Genomic DNA, 18,846 nt, shown 5'->3' with positions numbered 1-18,846 from the left:
ATGACTGCAACTCACTAGATTCTGTGACATAAGCTTCCATCAAGAGACAACACCATCACTGAATCTCCTTCATCCAGCTCAGAAACTCTGAGCAGAACACGTGTTGAAGTGTTTAAGTAAAGAGTTGAAAAATAAAAACTATACTTGGCAAAGTAAATATTATTTATCTACTAAAAGCAAAATGATTGCAGTTGGAAATTGTCTTCACCAACTTACACAAACACACATTTGCTCTCAGCATCTGAGCACTGCTGATATTTTGGACACCTGGGGAAACTGGTCAGGAGAAGAGGAGGTCACCACCAAGACCTAGGGTCCTTCACAGAAACACTCCAGGGGAGAGGATGGGGTTTAGGAAGAGAATTTATTTTCCCTACAAATAAACAAGCCCTCCACAGAAAGGAGATGTTGAGGCCACAGGATGTGGTGAGCCTGCCCTCATGGAGGGAGTCCAGCAGGTGAGGAAGGGACTCACTCACTCCAGAGGACAGGCTGTGTCTCCAAGTGATCTCTCCCTTGTGAGTGAGGTGCTGCTGGGGAAATACAATTATCCTGGAATGAGAGTCTCCTCACCCATGTTCCCTGAGAACCACCAGGATTCTGGTGGGGGTACTGGCCCAGTCTGTGGATGACAACAGGTCTCCAGTAAGAAAATGGTGGAAAGAAAGGGTGATGTCTGTCATAGTCCTAACCTCATGGTTCCCTGAAGGGCAGGGATCTGCAGGAATGTGCTCCAGAAGGGAGAGAAATGTGGGATGAGTTCAAGGACTGATAATAATCAGCTTCTTCTCTAAATCAAACACTAAGGAACCCTTATCCTTTGTTTCCAAGAGCTTAACTGCCAGAGGGATCTGGTAAGTCCCTTACAAATATGGAAACCATAGAGCTGACAGAGTCTGGCTTCCTATGGAAACTAAGAGGGAAAAAAGGAGCCTAAGAGCAGGCCAACAATATGTTCATGGATGAGAGGACAGCAACACTTATGAATGAGAGATAAAGGGCAATAACCTGTGTAATTGCACATGTCCATCAATTCTGACTTAAGACGAAGATCCTATCTTTGGATTGAAAAATATCCATTTGGATGGGGACATGTGAAGTCACCTAGAAAAGACAAAATTAACAGTCCAGAAGGAAGAAAATTTCTTTGACTGTATTGAGAATACATAACAGAAAACCAAAAAAGGAAGTAAAAGTGTATAGAAATGATTAGAAAATGAAAAATACCGTGTTCCCTATTTAAAGGCCTTGCTTAGAAACCATGGCATCAGAGAACCTACCTCAAGGTTCCACCAGACGCCGACTCCGCCAGCCCAGCAGCAGCCTCATCTTCCCCATGGCCTTCGTGCTCTCTCTACTGATGGCCCTGGTGCTGGTCAGCTATGGCCCGGGAGGATCCCTGGGCTGTGACCTGTCTCTGAATCATGTGCTGGCTGGCAGGGAGACCCATAATCTCCTGAAACAAATGAGGAGACACTCCTCTCACTTCTGTCTGCAGGACAGAAAAGACTTTGCTTTTCCCCAGGAGATGGTGGAGAGCGGTCAGCTGCAAGAGGCCCAGGCCATCTCTGTGCTCCACGAGATGCTCCAGCAGAGCTTGAACGTCTTCAACACAACGCGCTCCTCTGCTGCCTGGGACACCACCATCCTGGAGCAGCTCTGCACTGGATTGGGTGAGCAGCTGGCTGACCTGGACGGCTGTTTGCAGCAGGTGACGGGAGAGGAAGACTCTGCCCTGGGAAGGACGGGCCCCACTGATGCCGTGACAACGTACTTCAAGGGAATCCATGTTTACCTGAATGAGAAGGAATACAGCGACTGTGCCTGGGAAATCGTCAGACTGGATATAAGGAGAGCCTTCTCTCTTTTCATCAACCAGCTTGCAAGAAAGGTTAAGAATGTAGGATGGAGACTGATCTCACCTTGACATGACTCTCACTGACTAAGATGCCACATCACCCTCGTATACCCACCTGGAGTCATTTCAGAAGATGCTGAATTCTGCTTCAGCCACCAAATTTATTGAATTAACTCAGCCAATACATGTCAGTGGTCATAAGCAAGGAGATATAAAAGTACCCAGCTGCATGAGTATCAGTCTATAAGCAACAAATGCTTTGATGTTATTTGTTTAAATTGTATTTATTTAATGTTATTGTATCTCAATATTTTATATTTTCATATAAAAGATGTGTGTGCTGACATTGTATTAAAATTTAGAAAATATATTCCCCTTTTTATGATACAAATTGTAGTTTGTTTTATTTATTAAATACTTATCAAGGTCAACTTCTTGAGCGTTTTTATTTTAAAAAACTAAGTCCTTATTTTGTCTATATATACCTTTCACAAAACAGTATTTGTTCATTTTATACTGTGGAACACGTCTATGACTTTCTAACAAATGTCTGTCAAAAGGTGGAATTCTTCAAACTTTCTGGTGGTGCAGTTTTTAGCACTCTGTTTTCCCTCCAGGGGGTCTTGGTTGAGAACTAAGATCCTAGAAGCTGTCCAGGGTGCCAAGAAAAAAACAAGTAGAAAGGAGATTATGAAACTGTACAAAATGGTTAATCTTGATGTCATAGGCATAACTAATCTATACCCACTCATTACAGAATAGTTGATATACATGTCTGAGGGAAGCAGTCCCCTCCTGCTGGAAAGCTGATGACATGCGGTGTTGATGGCCGCTCCTGACTCCTATTCCTCTGTCTCCCACCTTCTCCTCAGCCCTGCCTCCTCAGGACTGAGCAGTTCACCCCTTACACAGCGCCTTCACTGCCTCCATCACAGGAGCTCTGCTCTGTGCTGATTTCTTCTAGCTGCACGGTGTAGTCAGAGCAGAAGCCACAGGAAGAGAGCACAAGTCTAAGGAGAGTTCTAGAAATTCCAAAACCTCTGAATCCCAGCCCTGCTATTTACCAACAGTGTGACCCTGAATAATCTCACAAATGCAACAGGTTATTTTCCTCATCTTTAGTACACGAAAAATAAGAGTAGTTTTCACAGGATTACTGTTTGGATTCAATGAGTTCAGTCACACAAGAATCATCAAGCGCTCCTGGCAGAAATCATCAGGACTGTGAGGATCACAGATGGCTGCCCTCAGGGAGGAGACAGGACAGCTGGCCTGAGACAGTGACTGGAAGGCGACACTGGAAAGTGCTAGGCCCCCGGCAAAGGTGTTTTCTTTTCACCTTGGGTGCTAGTTCCATAGGCTTTCAGTGTGAGAACTTTCCTTTGCTGTATGCGAAGAGCATTCCAATTTCTGGGTTTCATATCTCTAGAAAGCACTCCTATGAGTTCATCAAACACTCTTTGAGAAAGATGAATTAGTAGAAAATGCTTTGATGTAGTACAAAGATGAAAAATAGGGAAAGAATAGAGATCTCACATCAATGCAGAAAATCAAACACATGCACAGGCAGGAAGAAGGAAAGAGCAGGCCCTGTGAAATGGATTTCTGCCCTCCAGTCCTACAGTGTCCCGGGTTGGATCCTAGTTCTCTTTTCCATAAAGTCCCTTGTCTATACTTGCTGGCAATGTCAACTCCTGGAGCCTCTGCGTTGCTACTGAAAAACCAAAACCCACAAAGAATCCAGAAACCAACTGTTACCCTTCTCATACTAAAGACATGAGAAACATTATTCATGAATGAAGTGTGAATCTTAAAATAGATTTACCGGTTAAACTGTTTGAAAACAACAATCTTGCTGCATTTTTTCTTTTTATTTTTTGTGGGTTACTCTTGTCTTCTCAGGTGACCAGTATATTTTTTATCTGGTCATCTCTTTACTTTTCCCTCAGTTCTTTGGATCAAGTAGTCCAGTTGATTTTTCTGTCCTATCCTACAGTTTTCTCAGCGTTAAAATAGGGAGGAGTGGATATGTGTGTACTGAGAGCTGGTTTACATGGTTGTACAGCAGAAATGAACACAACAATATAAAGCAATTATTCTCCACTTAAAATCAAAATAGGGATAATTCGAATACTGTACTCCATTCAATATACCGTCTCATGTTATTTAATCTATATGATGTTAATACAAGAACTTACAAAATTATCGTATATGAGTAAATTATATAAAGCATCAGGGACACATTAAACATACCTGTGACAGTTGTTACTGTGACAGGTGTATACAGAGCTTTGACCATTGTTTCATATCTACCCTAGAGAGGATTATGCCATATCTGTGCCTTCCTCAACTCTAATTTTTAATGCAAAACTTCTACTTCTGCAAGTTAGAAGAGGTTATTTTTCTCTAGAATTGTACAAAGAATATGTACACATTTTTAAATTTTACTAGCAAATGAAATAATCTCACAGCTATAGCAAGCACACCGAGATATTTACTGGGCATCAAGTCAGCATACAATCAGTGCATTTAGCCTATACGGTGCCTATGAAGTAGCAAATGGTATATTAAGTGGAAACCTACATTATGTTGAACACAAAAACATCTTGATTATGAATTTTAAAGCAACTTATCTGTATGAAATGACATTTTTAAAAGTTCATCAAACTCTTCAATGCAAGAGCATGTAAAAATTTGAAAGCTTAACAGAATATCCTAGGCTAAAAGAGAAGAAAAGAAAGAAAGATTTTGAAAATTGAGATTAATTATTTTAGGAGGTTACTGGGTCATAAGTTTGTCAACTACAGGTTTTGCTCAACTGAACTGAGATGAACAAAGAAGCCATTTAGAAAACATATGCATTTGATCTTGTTTTGGCATAAGGAAAATATTTAAACCTGGTGTGAGTTTCAGACTTATTTAAAATTTTTTTAAATAAGACTTATTTAAAACATTTTAAAATATTTCTCAACAAGTTGAACATTGAAGGAGAAATTAACAACTTATATTAAATGAAATCATTTTCCCTTTCCTGTAAGTCTCAGTCTTGTCCTCAAGTCTTCCCACAAGAGGGCCCCAATATCTACTAGATGCCAGTCTAGACTGTAGGTGCCTTATCCCCTTTCCCTGAATCAGTCCTTTCCCCAGAAACAACCCTGAATCTGAAAACACACCCCAACACGCTCTGATCTCCAGCCGTGAATCAATGCGTAAACAGGCACTGGAGTAAAGCGCCCTGGCTAAAATCTCCTCCCAGGATGGGGAGGAAGGACACAGAGGCAGGTGCAGAAATCACAGGCTCCAAGCAAAGTGGCTGCAAAGCTGCCCTGGGATGTTGGCCGAGAAAGGGAGCTTCCTCACTGCTCCCGTGGTTCCATGTGCTCCCGGGGCCCCAGCAGCGCCTTGCCCAGGCCTGGGGCTCCTGCCCACTGGGACTCCCCTGTTCTCCTTGGTGGATCTCGTGCATGAGCTCAAGGAGCCTGACCCGCAGTTGGTGCCCGCTGGGCGGGCAGGGCCAGTTGGTCTGTTAAAGGGAGATCTGCGGTGTCCATCCCAGCCGCAGAGGCAGAGGGAAGGCAGCTTTGAGCTCCTTGTAGAGCTGGAGCCCTGGGACTCAGTTACACTGAAGCGCTGAGTTTGGGGTTTCCTGGTCTCTCAGAGGGTGGCAATGGTGATGATCACCATTCTCCAGGGCTGGAGAACATCACCCTCCATGTCATCAGGGAAGGGGATGGCATCTGGTGAGCTTGGTGATCCTGCAGATGTTGGGCTGTGCCAGCCTTTATCCAGCTGTTCCCAGCAACTTCCCGAATATAAATCTTTAAATAGGCCAGAATTGTCATTTTCTGCACTTTTCTCAATTTTGTTTTCATGGAGAAACTTCTTCCTTCCATCCTGGCCATCAGAGAATGTCACAGCTTTGATGTTTCTTTTGTGTGTTTACAATGGAAATGAAATATACTCATGGAAAAGTCTTAATCCAAAAGGAGCTATTCATCTATATGAGTCAACTCAGCTTGAAACAGAAACCTGAAGCTCTATCTAACTCACTTCTTTAGTCTAAAAGAGAACTCAAAGGTGTGACTACATAGTCTATTGTGACAGTTTAAATTGCACCAAAAGATATCTAACCAGAACTCTCTGCATTTCCATTTAAGGTCTAATACATAAGGTTTGAATTTTTCCACAATGATTTACAGGACCATAGTTCTTGTTTTCTGATGGTACAGATAACAGTGGCATAATACGGAACATGGGTTAATTCATACAGTTTCTTTATTCTGTCACCAAAGTGTGCTGACCGCACACACATAGGTGACAATGTGCTTGGAGACCCGCATTCCATGAGTCAGGCACGAATGGTGAGTGCCCTCCTGGGAGCAGGGAAGAGGTCATCGAGGCAGGATGAGGAGGAAGGAGGCAGCAGGAGCTCAGAGCAGCTGAGGACCGGCTCTCAGAGCTGATGAAGAGGAGGGACTGGGGGCGGCAGGAAGATCTACTCTCACACTATCTGGGGCTCCTGAGTGTAGCCGACACCAGACGTTCATTTTGTCTTCTAAAACATCAAGACCACTTTAGTAGCAGCCACAGAGGACATCCTTCAGTTCAAATAATACAAAGTTTGCAAATTAGGCTGAGAAGGTGAAACATAGTGAATGTTAGCAGTGTTTCATATCAATATAATCAATTGGAACCTCTTTACTCCACCCTCAGTCCAACCAAGAGAAACTCTGCGTGCAGGGCTCTTAACATGGTCAAGGGTCTGCATGTTGAATCCCTAAGTGTTAATTCCAGGAGAGGGAGTGCCTGCAGGACTCTGCAGGGTCCCAGAGCCCAAGTTTCCTTCCTTTGATCAGTGCCTGGTACAGTATGGAGAGAAATCCCACAGTACTTTAAGTTCTTTGCAGAGAATCATATTCTAGGCAGTTGTCTAATACAACACCATTGCTCTGTTAATAAATGAGATAAAATAAGCAGTCCCTTTCTTCAACCTCAGTAAGTTTTAGACCACCTCTGATACTACTTTTTAAGATACAGATTGTGTTATACTTCAAAATCATACTCAGAGAAAAAGAAACCAAATAAGTGCTTGGGCCTGGTGCACTGGGAAGACCCAGAGGAATCGGGTGGAAAGGGAGGTGGGAGGGGGGATCAGGATGGGGAATACATGTAACTCCAGGGCTGATTCATGTCAATGTATGACAAAACCCACTGCAATGTTGTGAAATAATTAGCCTCCAACTAATAAAAATAAATGAAAAAGGAAGATACAGATTGTGTTATACTTCAAAATCATACTGAGAGAAAAAGAAGTCAGATTTGTAGTTAGTTAAATGAATTTTTTTTTTCTAAAAGAGAAAAAAATGACTTAAAAAAAGATAAAAGATGTGGAGAGAAGGAAATTGGCTAAAATGCTGTGTTTTGAGGCCCACCAAAACCAAAGTCTAGAAGAGGGACTGCCTAAAAGATTGTGAAGGAGCAGATCCCAAGATTCCAGGCTTACAGCAGTCCTGGAATATTATGAAAACAAATCTTATGGCACTTGAATACTTTTGCTCAGGGCCAGCATCTTGAAAAATTGTCTTACAAAAGTATAGCTGCTCTGTGAAGAGTACAATGAGGTAAACATTTCCTAACGTCATCCTCAGTTAGTCTTAGACCATCTCTGGTGACATTATTTTAAGACATAGATTTTTTTTTTTTTTTAATGATTAAAGAGACCAGGAAATCGGTTATAAAATGTGACAGAGGGGAGGAGGACAAGAAATGGGACATTCGTATACTTTCCCTGCCACCAGGGAAGCTGGCAACAGTACTTCTGAAGCTATTTCTTGGGTTAGTATTGGGGAAAAGTAAGAAAGGACTTCTCTTGAATTTGAAATGTTAAAAGGCACCAAGTCTAAGACATCAAGATAAATAACATTGGAACTCAATATTTAAAAAATGAAAATACAAAAATATATGCGCTAAACAAAACATCAAAATTTTCAAGAAAGACAAGAAATGCCCTTTCATTTGCAAGACCATATGTGTCCTAGGAAGAAAGGCTTCACATTGCCAATGAAATCTGGGCAATTTTCATTTCACTTACAAAATTCTTCCCAGAGAAAATGAAAAGATCAGACCTGGTAAATGCCCTCAACGTTTTGTACAGGACACTGCCTCTCCTTTCTTTGGTTCCTCTCTCTCTCTCTCTCTGTCTCTCTCTCCCATCCATCTTCCTTTCTTTCTGACTGCACAGCACTGCATGTGGGATGTTAGTTCCCAGCCAGACATCAGATTCGCACCTCCTGAATTGAAAGCACTGTCTTAATCATGGGACCAGGGACATCTGCACTAATTCCTTTTGCTACACGACACTCAAGGTGGAGTGCTGGTAGCAGTGTTTCAGAAACTCGAGTTACATAATAATTATTTAAGACTGTCACAGAGTCACAAGAAATTGTCAAAGAAGTGATCTTGAATATATTGAGTTTGCTCCCATTAAAGCCAGTAAAGTAAAATCATATTAAATTCTTGTTTCAGTATAAACCATAGCTTTAAAAGAATTTAATAAAATAGTAATAAATATTAATATCATTTAATACTCATATTTTAATATATTATCTAACAATTAAATATTTTCATAAATGAATAAACATTTCAATACTCACATGTTTTAATATCATATATAATATCTCAAATGTTTTCACAAAATATTTCAAAAATAAAAAATGTGAAATATGTAATGACACAAATATAATTAAATAGAAATGTAAACGCATAAAAATACAGTGCCGTGACTTTTTTAATAGTCCTACTTTTCAATTGTTCAATACTTATTCCCCCACTTCAGGGCCAATTCCTTGAACGACACCCTGAACGTCCCCGTCCTCGGGTGGGGACCGCGCCCAACTCACCCCCAGGGCGTCCCCAATAGCGGCCCGTGGCCCCTTCGCCGCCGCCAAGCTCCCCTTTCCGTGAGCGGTCCCTTCATCGCGCCAGAAAGGAGCCCCAATCTGTAAAATCGGCGCGAACTCGCGCTGATTCTCCGCTTCAAACGCCTCCCTAAACGCATTTTCTCTGTAAAAGTGGCCTCGCTCAAGTTTCTGTGCGGGAAGAATGCACGACGCTCAGGGAAAGCAGAAAACGCAAGGCTCCGGGCTGCCACCACACCAAACGGCTCTGGCGAGGGCTCGGATTGAAGATTTCTGAGTGCGCTACTCAAGGAGCACTAACCTGGTCTCTGACAGCGACGCCTTTCCTGCTGAAAAGGCTGCCAAACCCGCTGAAACGAAGTCTCAGAACTCGGAATCTCACTATCAAACCTGTAAGAAGACATCCTCCGCGCTCCGGTGAAAAGCCCAGGGAAGCGCGCTGTGCCAGGACCGGGAGAAGAAACCTTTCGCTCTGTGATTAGTGCTGCCGCGCGCCCCCTGCTGGCCACCCAGTGACTCACGGAAACTCTCTGTGGTCAAGATCTATTTGCTAGTGGCAGGAGTCATGCTCTGCTCCATCCCTGCTTGTCCCCTTGACAACAAATTCTTCATACATTTGAGACAGATGAAAACGATCCCTCTCAGTCATGCCTAGAGCACAGACAGGACGCCAAGTTTACTTGGAGAAGAGAGAATATCAACCCAATCCAGATGACTCGAGGCACCTGTTATCACCAACTGTTGCTCCAGCAGATCTTCAACCTCTTCACCACGGAGAGCAGCTGAGCTGCTTGGAACAGCGCCCTCCTCAAAAACCACTCCAGCCTGAATCAGACCTTGGAGCAGCTGGAAGAAGTGACTCTGGATTGTCCCGATTTGGGAATTGCTGTCCAGAAATATTTCCAAGGAATCCATCTCTACCTGAAGGAAAAGGAATACAGCCCCTGTGCCTGGGAGGTTGTCAGAGTGGAAATTCAAAAGTGCCTTTTCCTCATGTAAGAATCCTCAAGAAAAGTCAACAAATAAAATGAAAATTATATTTGTGACACTCTGCACTCAATCAGACTCTTGTTTGCTTAAGCCTCCACAGTGATCATCTGCTTACAAGCTGAAAAATGTCTGAAATGACAATCACAACTTTACAAAAATATTTAGACAGAGAAACAAAATCTCTTTTCTGAAATAAATAACATTATAACAAAATTAAAAGATTTTTGTATGTGTTTTGATGGTATTTGCAATTTTCAACATATGAAATTTGTTTGTGGAAAAGGTTTTAAGAGAGTACGTTGTTAATGGTATTTTTCAGTTCACCTAATGCTTAGCTTCTTTAACAGGTAAACAGCAAAGTGTCAGGAATTTGATTCTAGTGGACACTTTTCTTTCCTTCTTTGAAGAGCACAATGAGGGTCTTCTCGATCAGGTGAATCTTCTAGCTTGCTCTCCTCCAGAGAGTGAGTTGAGAACATTGGTGCCATTGTTTGAGATTTTTTTTTCCATCATCAACCTGAGACTCCAAATTTGCCTGTAGTACTTGAGTCTATTCTCCTTGAAGCAAAGAGAAAAGTCTGGTTGATCACATGGGATGCTTCCACGGACCAGGACTACATGGGGTAATAGCACTTCTTCTCACATTACTTGGCCTGGACTTATCCTCATGGGAGTCTCATGGTAAGGAAGTTGGAAAATAATTTTGGATGATTAAGTGAGAGGACAAGTTCGGTGCATAAGAATATTTTTTCGTTTTTGCACTATTTGTCCTAATGGGCTCTGCGTGGCTGTTCAAGAGGAAATCCATTGTTCTTGCTTACACACACTCTGACAAACTGTTGTGTCCCAGTTTTTCAGCTTGGGGAAGATGACAGAGTTCAGAGCATCATAGCTATTTGAAGGAAGCATTCAGGTTGACTCCCAAAGGCACAGGCTAATGAGAAAAACATCTATACGTGTAGACAAAGTGTTTCCTTATTAGCTGAGGGAAACAATGAAAGAAGGATCAGGCAGCTCCTTGCAAGTACTTGAGAATCACTGAACTAAAAGTGGACAGGGGGCCTTCCACTCACCACACCTTCTAAATATTGAAAAGGCAAACTTGAAGAAAATATTTCTGCAAATGATCTTTAAAAATCATCTCACACATTATTTCATCATATCCTCTCTTGTAGAACTATGAGGAATATTTAAATTATTGTGTTATCACATCATATATATTAAGAAATGTTGGTATTATTTTTTCTCCTATCATTACCATCCTTGTGAATTGATGTTACATGAATATTGACTGAGCTCATGAAATGTTATGGCCCAGATGACATGTCTAGGAAACGGAGTTGAGGAAGTTGATTTCTCCTTTCAGGTATTTTACAGACTCCTGCAGGTATTCTTAGGATAGAACAGGGCATGATGTATTGTTCAAGCTTCTTCAGCAAAATAGCTTAGACTGGGTAGTTTACAAAGACCAAAAATGTATTTCTGCAACTTAGTTCTCGAGTCTGGATACCTGAGAACTGGATGTCAGCTTGTTCCAGTTCTGGTGAGAGCCTGCTTCAGGTCTCACACTGCAGAGTCCGTGTATCATCACAGGGCAGGAGAGGGACTAGTTTATATCCACCTCTTTGATAAGGGGATTATTTCCTTTTGTGAGGTCTCCATCCCCACACCCTAAGCATGTCCCAAAAGGTCTATCACCTGTTTTCATTAGTTTGGGCTGTAGGACTTCAAGATATGAATTTTGTGGGGTCATAACCATTCAGAACATAAAGGGCTTTAAAGTCTACATGCTTCTAAGAATATAGTCTCACTGAGCAAAAAAAAAAAAAAGCAGGCTAGTAGGCAGAAACTGGAGATCAAGGATTCATACCCAAACTCTAGCGTTTCAACCTGTCATAAGCCTTTAAATATTACGTGTCAAATACTGGAAGTCATCCTGAAATGGAACTCAATAGCCGATGCAGTGGAATAAAATGAAGCATGAAGTGATCATTCATCATTCCTTGTGAGGATTCTCTGAAGTGTCTGGATCAATGTAGTGGTAATTGCCATGTCGGTAAAGATCCATCAAAGAGTATTGTGGTAAACTGCCTGGTTTCTCTGAGCTATGAGCATCAGGGAGAGTCTGAGTTCAGATACATGTCTTTGTGTATGACACCAGCATGTTCTTTCCCTCATGACCTCAGTTGAATTCAGTCCGTCAGTCGTGTCCAACTCTATGTGACCCCACGCACTGCAGTATGCCAGGCTTCCCAGCCCATCACCAACTCCCAGAGCTTGTTCAAACTCATGTCCATGGAGTCAGTGATGCCATGCAATCATCTCATCCTCTGTTGTCCCCTTCTCCTCCTGCTTTCAATCATTCCCAGCATCAGGGATGTTTCTAATAAGTCGGTTCTTCATATCAGGTGGTCAAAGTATTGGAGCTTTAGCTTCAGCATCAGTCTTTCCAATGAATATTCAGGACTGATTTCCTTTAGGATGGACTGCTTGGATCTCCTCGCAGTCCATGAGACTCTCAAGGGTCTTCTCCAACACCACATTTCAAAAGCATCAATTCTTCGGCGTTCAGCTTTTTTATAGTCCAACTCTCACATCCATACATGACAACAAGAAAATCTATGGCTTTGAGCAGATGGACGTTTGTCAGGAAAGTAACGTCTCTGCTTTTTAATATGCTGTCTAGGTTTGTCATAACTTTTCTTTCAAGGAGCAAGTGTCTTTTAATATCCTGGCTGCAGTCACCATCTGCAGTGATTTTGGAGCCCAAGAAAATAAAGTCTGTTTCTCTTTGCATTGTTTCCCCATGTATTTTCCATGAAGTGATGGGACCGGATGCCAAGATCTTCGTTTTCTGAATGTTTTAAGTTTTAAACCAGCTTTTTCACTCTCCTCTTTCACTTTCATCTTTAGTGAAAGTGTTTCTTTGGTTCCTCTTTGCTTTCTGCCATAAGCGTGGTGTCATTTGCATCTGAGGTTATTGCTATTTCTCCCAGCAATCTTGGTTCCAGCTTGTGCTTCACCAGCCTGTCATTTCACATGATGTCCTCTGGATATAAGTTGAATAAGCAGGGTGACAGTATACAGTCTTGATGTACCCTTTCCCCAGTTTGGACCCAGTCATTTGTTCCATGTTCAGTTCTAACTGTTGCATCTTGACCTGCATACAGATTTCTCACGAGGCAGGTAAGATATTCTGGTATTCCTATCTCTTGAAGCATTTTCCACAGTCTGTTGTGATCCACAAAGTCAAAGGCTTTAGCCTAGTCAATGCAGTAGAAGTAGATGTTTTCTGGAATCATGAACTAGTTGAGGACAATCAGGGGTGAGGCATCCTCTTGAGTTTAATATAGTGCTGGGCAAAGGCTGAAAAGTGTATTGCACTTACTACCTGAATCCCCAGACCACGTGTGCCTTCAAGGTAGGAGACTGCTAGTGCTTTTAGCAACAAACTCAGTATGAGTGGCACTAGCAGGAATAGAGTGGTAGTACCAACCACTGTCTATTGTAATTCCAGGAAATAGGGCCCAGATGAAGCAAAATCGCTTGATCATTTGTGAACGCTTTTCAGTAGTAGGAGGAAATCTGAGAAACTGCTTTGGCTAAAATGACTTGTTGAGGACTTCTCTGGTGGTGCAGTGAATAAGAACCTTTCCTCAGGAGAGACAGGTTCGATCCCTGGTGCAGGAAGTGTCCACCTGCCACAGAACAACAAAGACAGCGCTCCACTGATCCTGAGACCCTGCTCTAGAGGCCACGTGCTGCAGCTGCTGAAGCCTGCATGCTGGAGCCCGGAGAAGACTCACAGGAAGGAAACCAGGAGCTGCGAGGAAGAGTGAGCCCCACTGGCCACAACCAGAGAAAGCCCAGGGCTCCCCTGCTCAAGGGGGACTCCAGCCTGGCTCTGAGGAAATACTTCCACAGAGTCACTCTCTATCTGCAAGAGAAGGGACACAGCCCTTGTGCCTGGGAGGTTGTCAGAGCAGAAGTCATGAGAGCCTTCTCTTCCTCAACAAACTTGCAGGAGTGATTCCGGAGGAAGGACTGACACACACCTGGTTCGACACGGAAATGATCCTCACAGACCAACAAGACCACATGCCTCCTGAGCGGCCGTGTGGAGGACTCTCATTTCTGCTGTCATTAGGCCATGAACTGAATCAGGCTGTCAAGTGTTTTCTGGAATATTAAGTAACATCAATTTCTACGCTATAGACACTGGTTCCTCACAGATGCCAAAGCTGATCTATCTACGTATTTAACTACCTGGACATTTATTTTTCTACCTTAATATTTATTGAACTATTTATAAATATTCAAATTATTTTGTTGATAAAATATTATGTATGTACACTTATGGGAAAATGGATATTTTGTATTTAGTCCATTTATGATTTTTCTTCCTTTATTAAATTCTTACCCTAAAAGACTTACTTTGTTTTTTTTTAAAACAGAAACACCAATCCTGAATGGCAACCTGATTAAAAAATGCACTTTACAATTCTTTGAGCTCTCTTTAGGATTTACATGTTAGAAGTAAGAATATTCTAGCTCTAGCTATGTTGTTTGTTGCTCTGAGGAACTTGAAGTGAACAGAACCACTCCAGTGCTTTTTGTAACTATGATTTTTTTTCAAAATAAGTAACCTAAAAACAGTGATGAAAAAAACCCCATGTTTCAGGATTTCATGAATTCTTGGGAAGGATTTTCTGCCTCTTGTTGGTTGTGGAATTTTTTGCCCCGGAAAACAGTTGGAGAGATGCTTGAAGACGTGGTATTCAGTTGGCGAGAGGTCAGGTGAATATCTTATCCTCACACTCAAATATCACAATGATTCACTTCCTCCCAGTGTAGAAATCCCTATTTCTCTCCTCATTCACTCTGCATGAAGGTGTCCTCTCCATTCAGACAGCTGTGTCCTTCTCCATTACAGTTTCTGGTTGTCAATTTCCCCTTAAACCTGCAAACCACCAACTAAAAGCAGAACCTGAGAGAAAGTTCTAGATCTGTCAGAGACTCTCCTATGACTTCACCTGCTCTGCCTGCCAAGCACTGCAGGTCCAGACTGTCCAGGCTCCCAGAGAAACACGGTACATAGAGGGAAGCCCGCTCCCCAGTGAACAAGGGGGGAGACTCCAGGGCTCCTCTGAGCATCTACCTGGGCTCTCCCTCGTGCTGATGGCTCTAGGAGGAGCTCACCTCGTTCAGGAATCTCACTTGCTCAAAAAGCCCAAAGCACCAGAAACTTGGAGCTGAAAGTCATCAGCAGCTTGAGAACCTGGAAGAAGAACAAAGATGTTTAACTGTTCACTGGAGCAGCAGCAGGTCCTCAGGACACGGAACCACACAGATGAACTACACTGAGGCAAGTGTTTCTCCACAACACTCCTTTTCAGAGAATGAGAAGACTGAAGCGGATGCTGAGAGCACGGAGACAGAGCACGAATGCCTGGCCTCTAGCTGTGTCCCCAGCACGGGTGACGTTCACACCACAGCAGCCTGCAGAGTCCTGGAAGGGCGAGGGTCACTCCCTCATGCAGATTGTTTCTTCCTTAGGACCCGGCAAGTTATCACAGAGCTGGGCAAGAGGCGTCTGGGGACAGTGCAATCCAAGGAAGTTCTTAAATTCCATCATGGTGTCTTTGCATCTTTGAGAGACAAAATCAAACAAGATGGAATAGAAGGGACACAGGCAGGGCTTTTAATACCTTTAGCAACAGTGGGTCAGAGCTTTCCTCGCAGGACATATGTCAGTAACGTGCACACTGGAAGAATACAATTTCTCAAAGAAACAAAGATCTTTGTGGAAATTCATCTATTTAATGTAGGCAATCTTCAGGACATTGACGGATCAATCATCTTTCTCTTCTTTCTGGTTGGGACATATACCACTCAGTAGTATATGAGTGGTATGTAAAGTCGGACTTTTAAATAATTTAATTTATTTATTCATTATTCACTGTGCTGGGTCTTCATTGCCACACGGCCTTTTCTCCAGTTGTGGCAAAGGTGGGTCCTCTCTAATTGGGGTGCACAGGCTCCTCACTCTGGTAGCTTCTCTCGTTGGGGAGCACAGGCTCTCGTGCACTTGGCTTTGGTAGTGGTGGTCCCTGGGTCTAGAGCACAGGCTCAATAGTTGCGGCACCCGGGCTCAGCTGTTCTGCAGCACGTGGCATCCTCTAGGACCACATGTGGTCCCATTGGCAGGTGGATTCCTTACCACTGAGCCCCCATGGAAGCCCCTCAGGGAACATTTAAAGTACATTGAGAGGTTTGGAAACCTCTTGAGGATTAGGGTCTTAAACAGGTAAAAAACATTCCTATATTAGTGAATTATTATATTATATATTATATCATATATTATATAATTATATATTATAACATACATTATATATATAATTACAATATATTTATATATAAATTTACATATAAATTATATTTATATATAAAATTAAATATATTATATCTATATATAATTATATATATAATATATATATTTATATTATATACATTTATATATAGTATATTATATAATATATATAATTATATAATGTATTATATATTTGATATATATGAAATATATATATAATGAAAAATATCATTTCATTGAAAAATTATTTTCTAAAGAAACACTTCACCTCAATTCTACAGTATTACTTAATGATGTTTAATATGTTGAGCTAGAAATATTTTTAAAAGATAACTCTGCAAGACTTTGAGGCTTATTACACAATTCAAGCCACTCTCTCCCTGCTAAGAAGAACATTTTCACCGCTTCTGTCTAGGAAGCACACGTGTTCCTCCATCTTGGTCTCACACAGGCCTCCTCAACACCCACATCCTGACCAGAATTTGGAAGATAGAGTAGAGGTTCCTCACTGGACTCCATCAGGAGACAACAGGATGACCCGTCTGAACTGGAGGTGAGGAATGCAGGTGAGAACAGCAGGTTACCTGAGGAGGTCTCCTGCAAGGGGTCCTTGTCAACCAAAAAAAAAAAACCCAAAACATGACTCCCAAGGGTTCATTTAATTGGCAGGACTTGCTGAGGACTACAGGCTGGAGGTCAGCCTCTCCTCAGCTCTGAGAAACTGCCCCACAGACATAGAGGAGGTCAGTACGCATGTGATTGTGGTGACATATGCATATCTGAGGTTATTGATATTTCTCCCAGCAATCTTGATTCCAGCTTGTGCTTCCTCCAGCCCAGCATTTCTCATGATGTTCTCTGCATATAAGTTAAATAAGCAGCGTGACAATATACAGCCTCGATGTACTGCTTTCCCTATTTGGAACAAGTCTGTTCTTTCATGTCCCGTTCTAACTGTTGCTTCCTGACCTGCACACAGGTTTCTCAAGAGGCAGGCCAGGTGGTCTTGTATGCCCATCTCTTGAAGAATTTTCCACAGTTTATTGTGATGCACACAGTCAAAGACTTTGGAATAGTCAATAAAACAGAAATAGGTGTTTTTCTGGAACTCTGTTGCTTTTTTGATGATTCAGCGGATGTTGGCAATTTGATCTCTGGTTCCTCTGCCTTTTCTAAAACCAGTTTGAACATCTGGAAGTTCCTGGTTCACGTATTGCTGAAGCCTGGCTTGGAGATTTTTGAGCATTATTCACTAGCATGTGAGACGAGTGCAATTGTATGGTAGTTGGAGCATTCTTTGGCATTGCCTTTCTTTGGGATTGGAATGAAAACTGAACTTTTTCAGTCCTGTGGCCACTGCTAAGTTTTCCAAATTTGCTGGCATATTTAGTGCAGCACTTTCACAGCATCATCTTTCAGGATTTGAAATATTTCAACTGGAATTCTATCACCTCCACTAGCTTTGTAGTGATTATTCCTAAAGTCCACTTGACTTCACATTCCAGGATGTCTGGCTCTAGCTGAGTGTGAGTGATCACACCATTATGATTCTCTGGCTCATGAAGATGTTTTTTGTACAGTTTTGCTGTGTATTCTTGCCACCTCTTCTTAATACCTTCTGCTTCTGTTAGGTCTATACCATTTCAGTCCCTTATTGAGCCCATCTTTGCATAAAATGCTCCCTTGGTATCTCTAATTTTCTTGAAGAGATCTCTAGTCTTTCCTGTTCTACTGTTTTCCTCTATTTCTTTGCACTGATCATTTGAGGAAGGCTTCTTATCTCTCTTTGCTATTCTTTGGAACTCTACATTCAAATGAGTATATCTTTCCTTTTCTCCTTTGCTTTTCACTTCTCTTCTTTTCATAGCTATTTGTAAGGCCTCCTCAGACAGCCATTTTGCTTTTTTGCATTTCTTTTTCTTGGGGATGTTCTTGATTCCTGTCTCCTGTACAGTGTCACCAACATACGTCCATAGTTCATCAGGCTCTCTGTCTATCAGATTTAGTCCCTTAAATCTATTTCCTACTTCCAGTGTATGGTCATAAGGGATTTGATTTAGGTCATACCTGAATGGTCTAGCGGTTTTCCCCACTTTGTTCAATTTCAGTCTGAATTTGACAATAAGGAGTTCATGATCTGAGCCACAGTCAGCTCCCAGTCTGGTTTTTGCTGACTGTATAAAAGCTTCTCCATAATTGGTTGCAAAGAATATAATCAATCTGATTTTGGTGTAGACCATCTGGTATGTCCATGTGTAGAGTCTTCTCTTGTGTTGTTGGAAGAGGGTGTTTGCTATGACCAGTGCGTTCGCTTGGCAGAACTCTATCAGCCTTTGCCCTGCTTCATTCTGTACTCCAAGGGCAAATTTGCCTGTTACTCCAGGTGTTTCTTGACTTCCTACTTTGGCATTCCAGTCCTCTATAATGAAAAGGATATCTTTTTTGGGTGTTAGTTCTAGATGAACTTGTAGGTCTTCATGGAACCAATCAACGTCAGCTTCTTCAGCGTTACTTGTCGGGGTATAGACTTGGATTACCGTGATATTAAATTCTTTGCCTTGGAAAACATTGCCTTTTGCATTATGAAGATATAAATACTTATTTTGTCTACATAAACGTATCATGGAATAATATTTGTCCATTTATACTACAGAATAGTTGTAACACTTTTCAGGAAATGATTGTCAAAAGGTAGAATTCCTGGAATTCCC

The 18,846-nt window shown here is 41.9% G+C and overlaps 1 protein-coding gene across 1 annotated transcript; it reads left to right on the top strand.

Moving 5' to 3' along the window:
• The first annotated feature begins 1,336 nt into the window (after positions 1–1,336).
• On the top strand, positions 1,337–1,927 carry LOC136148681 (interferon omega-1-like). Its single transcript, XM_065908365.1, has one exon. It carries the CDS (start codon positions 1,337–1,339, stop codon positions 1,925–1,927), a length of 591 nt encoding a protein of 196 aa, XP_065764437.1.
• The last annotated feature ends 16,919 nt before the right edge of the window (positions 1,928–18,846 follow it).

Source organism: Muntiacus reevesi, chromosome 17 (assembly GCF_963930625.1).
Source record: "Muntiacus reevesi chromosome 17, mMunRee1.1, whole genome shotgun sequence".
Taxonomy (NCBI): Eukaryota; Metazoa; Chordata; class Mammalia; order Artiodactyla; family Cervidae; genus Muntiacus; species Muntiacus reevesi.
This window is presented reverse-complemented; position numbering and strand designations above follow the sequence as displayed.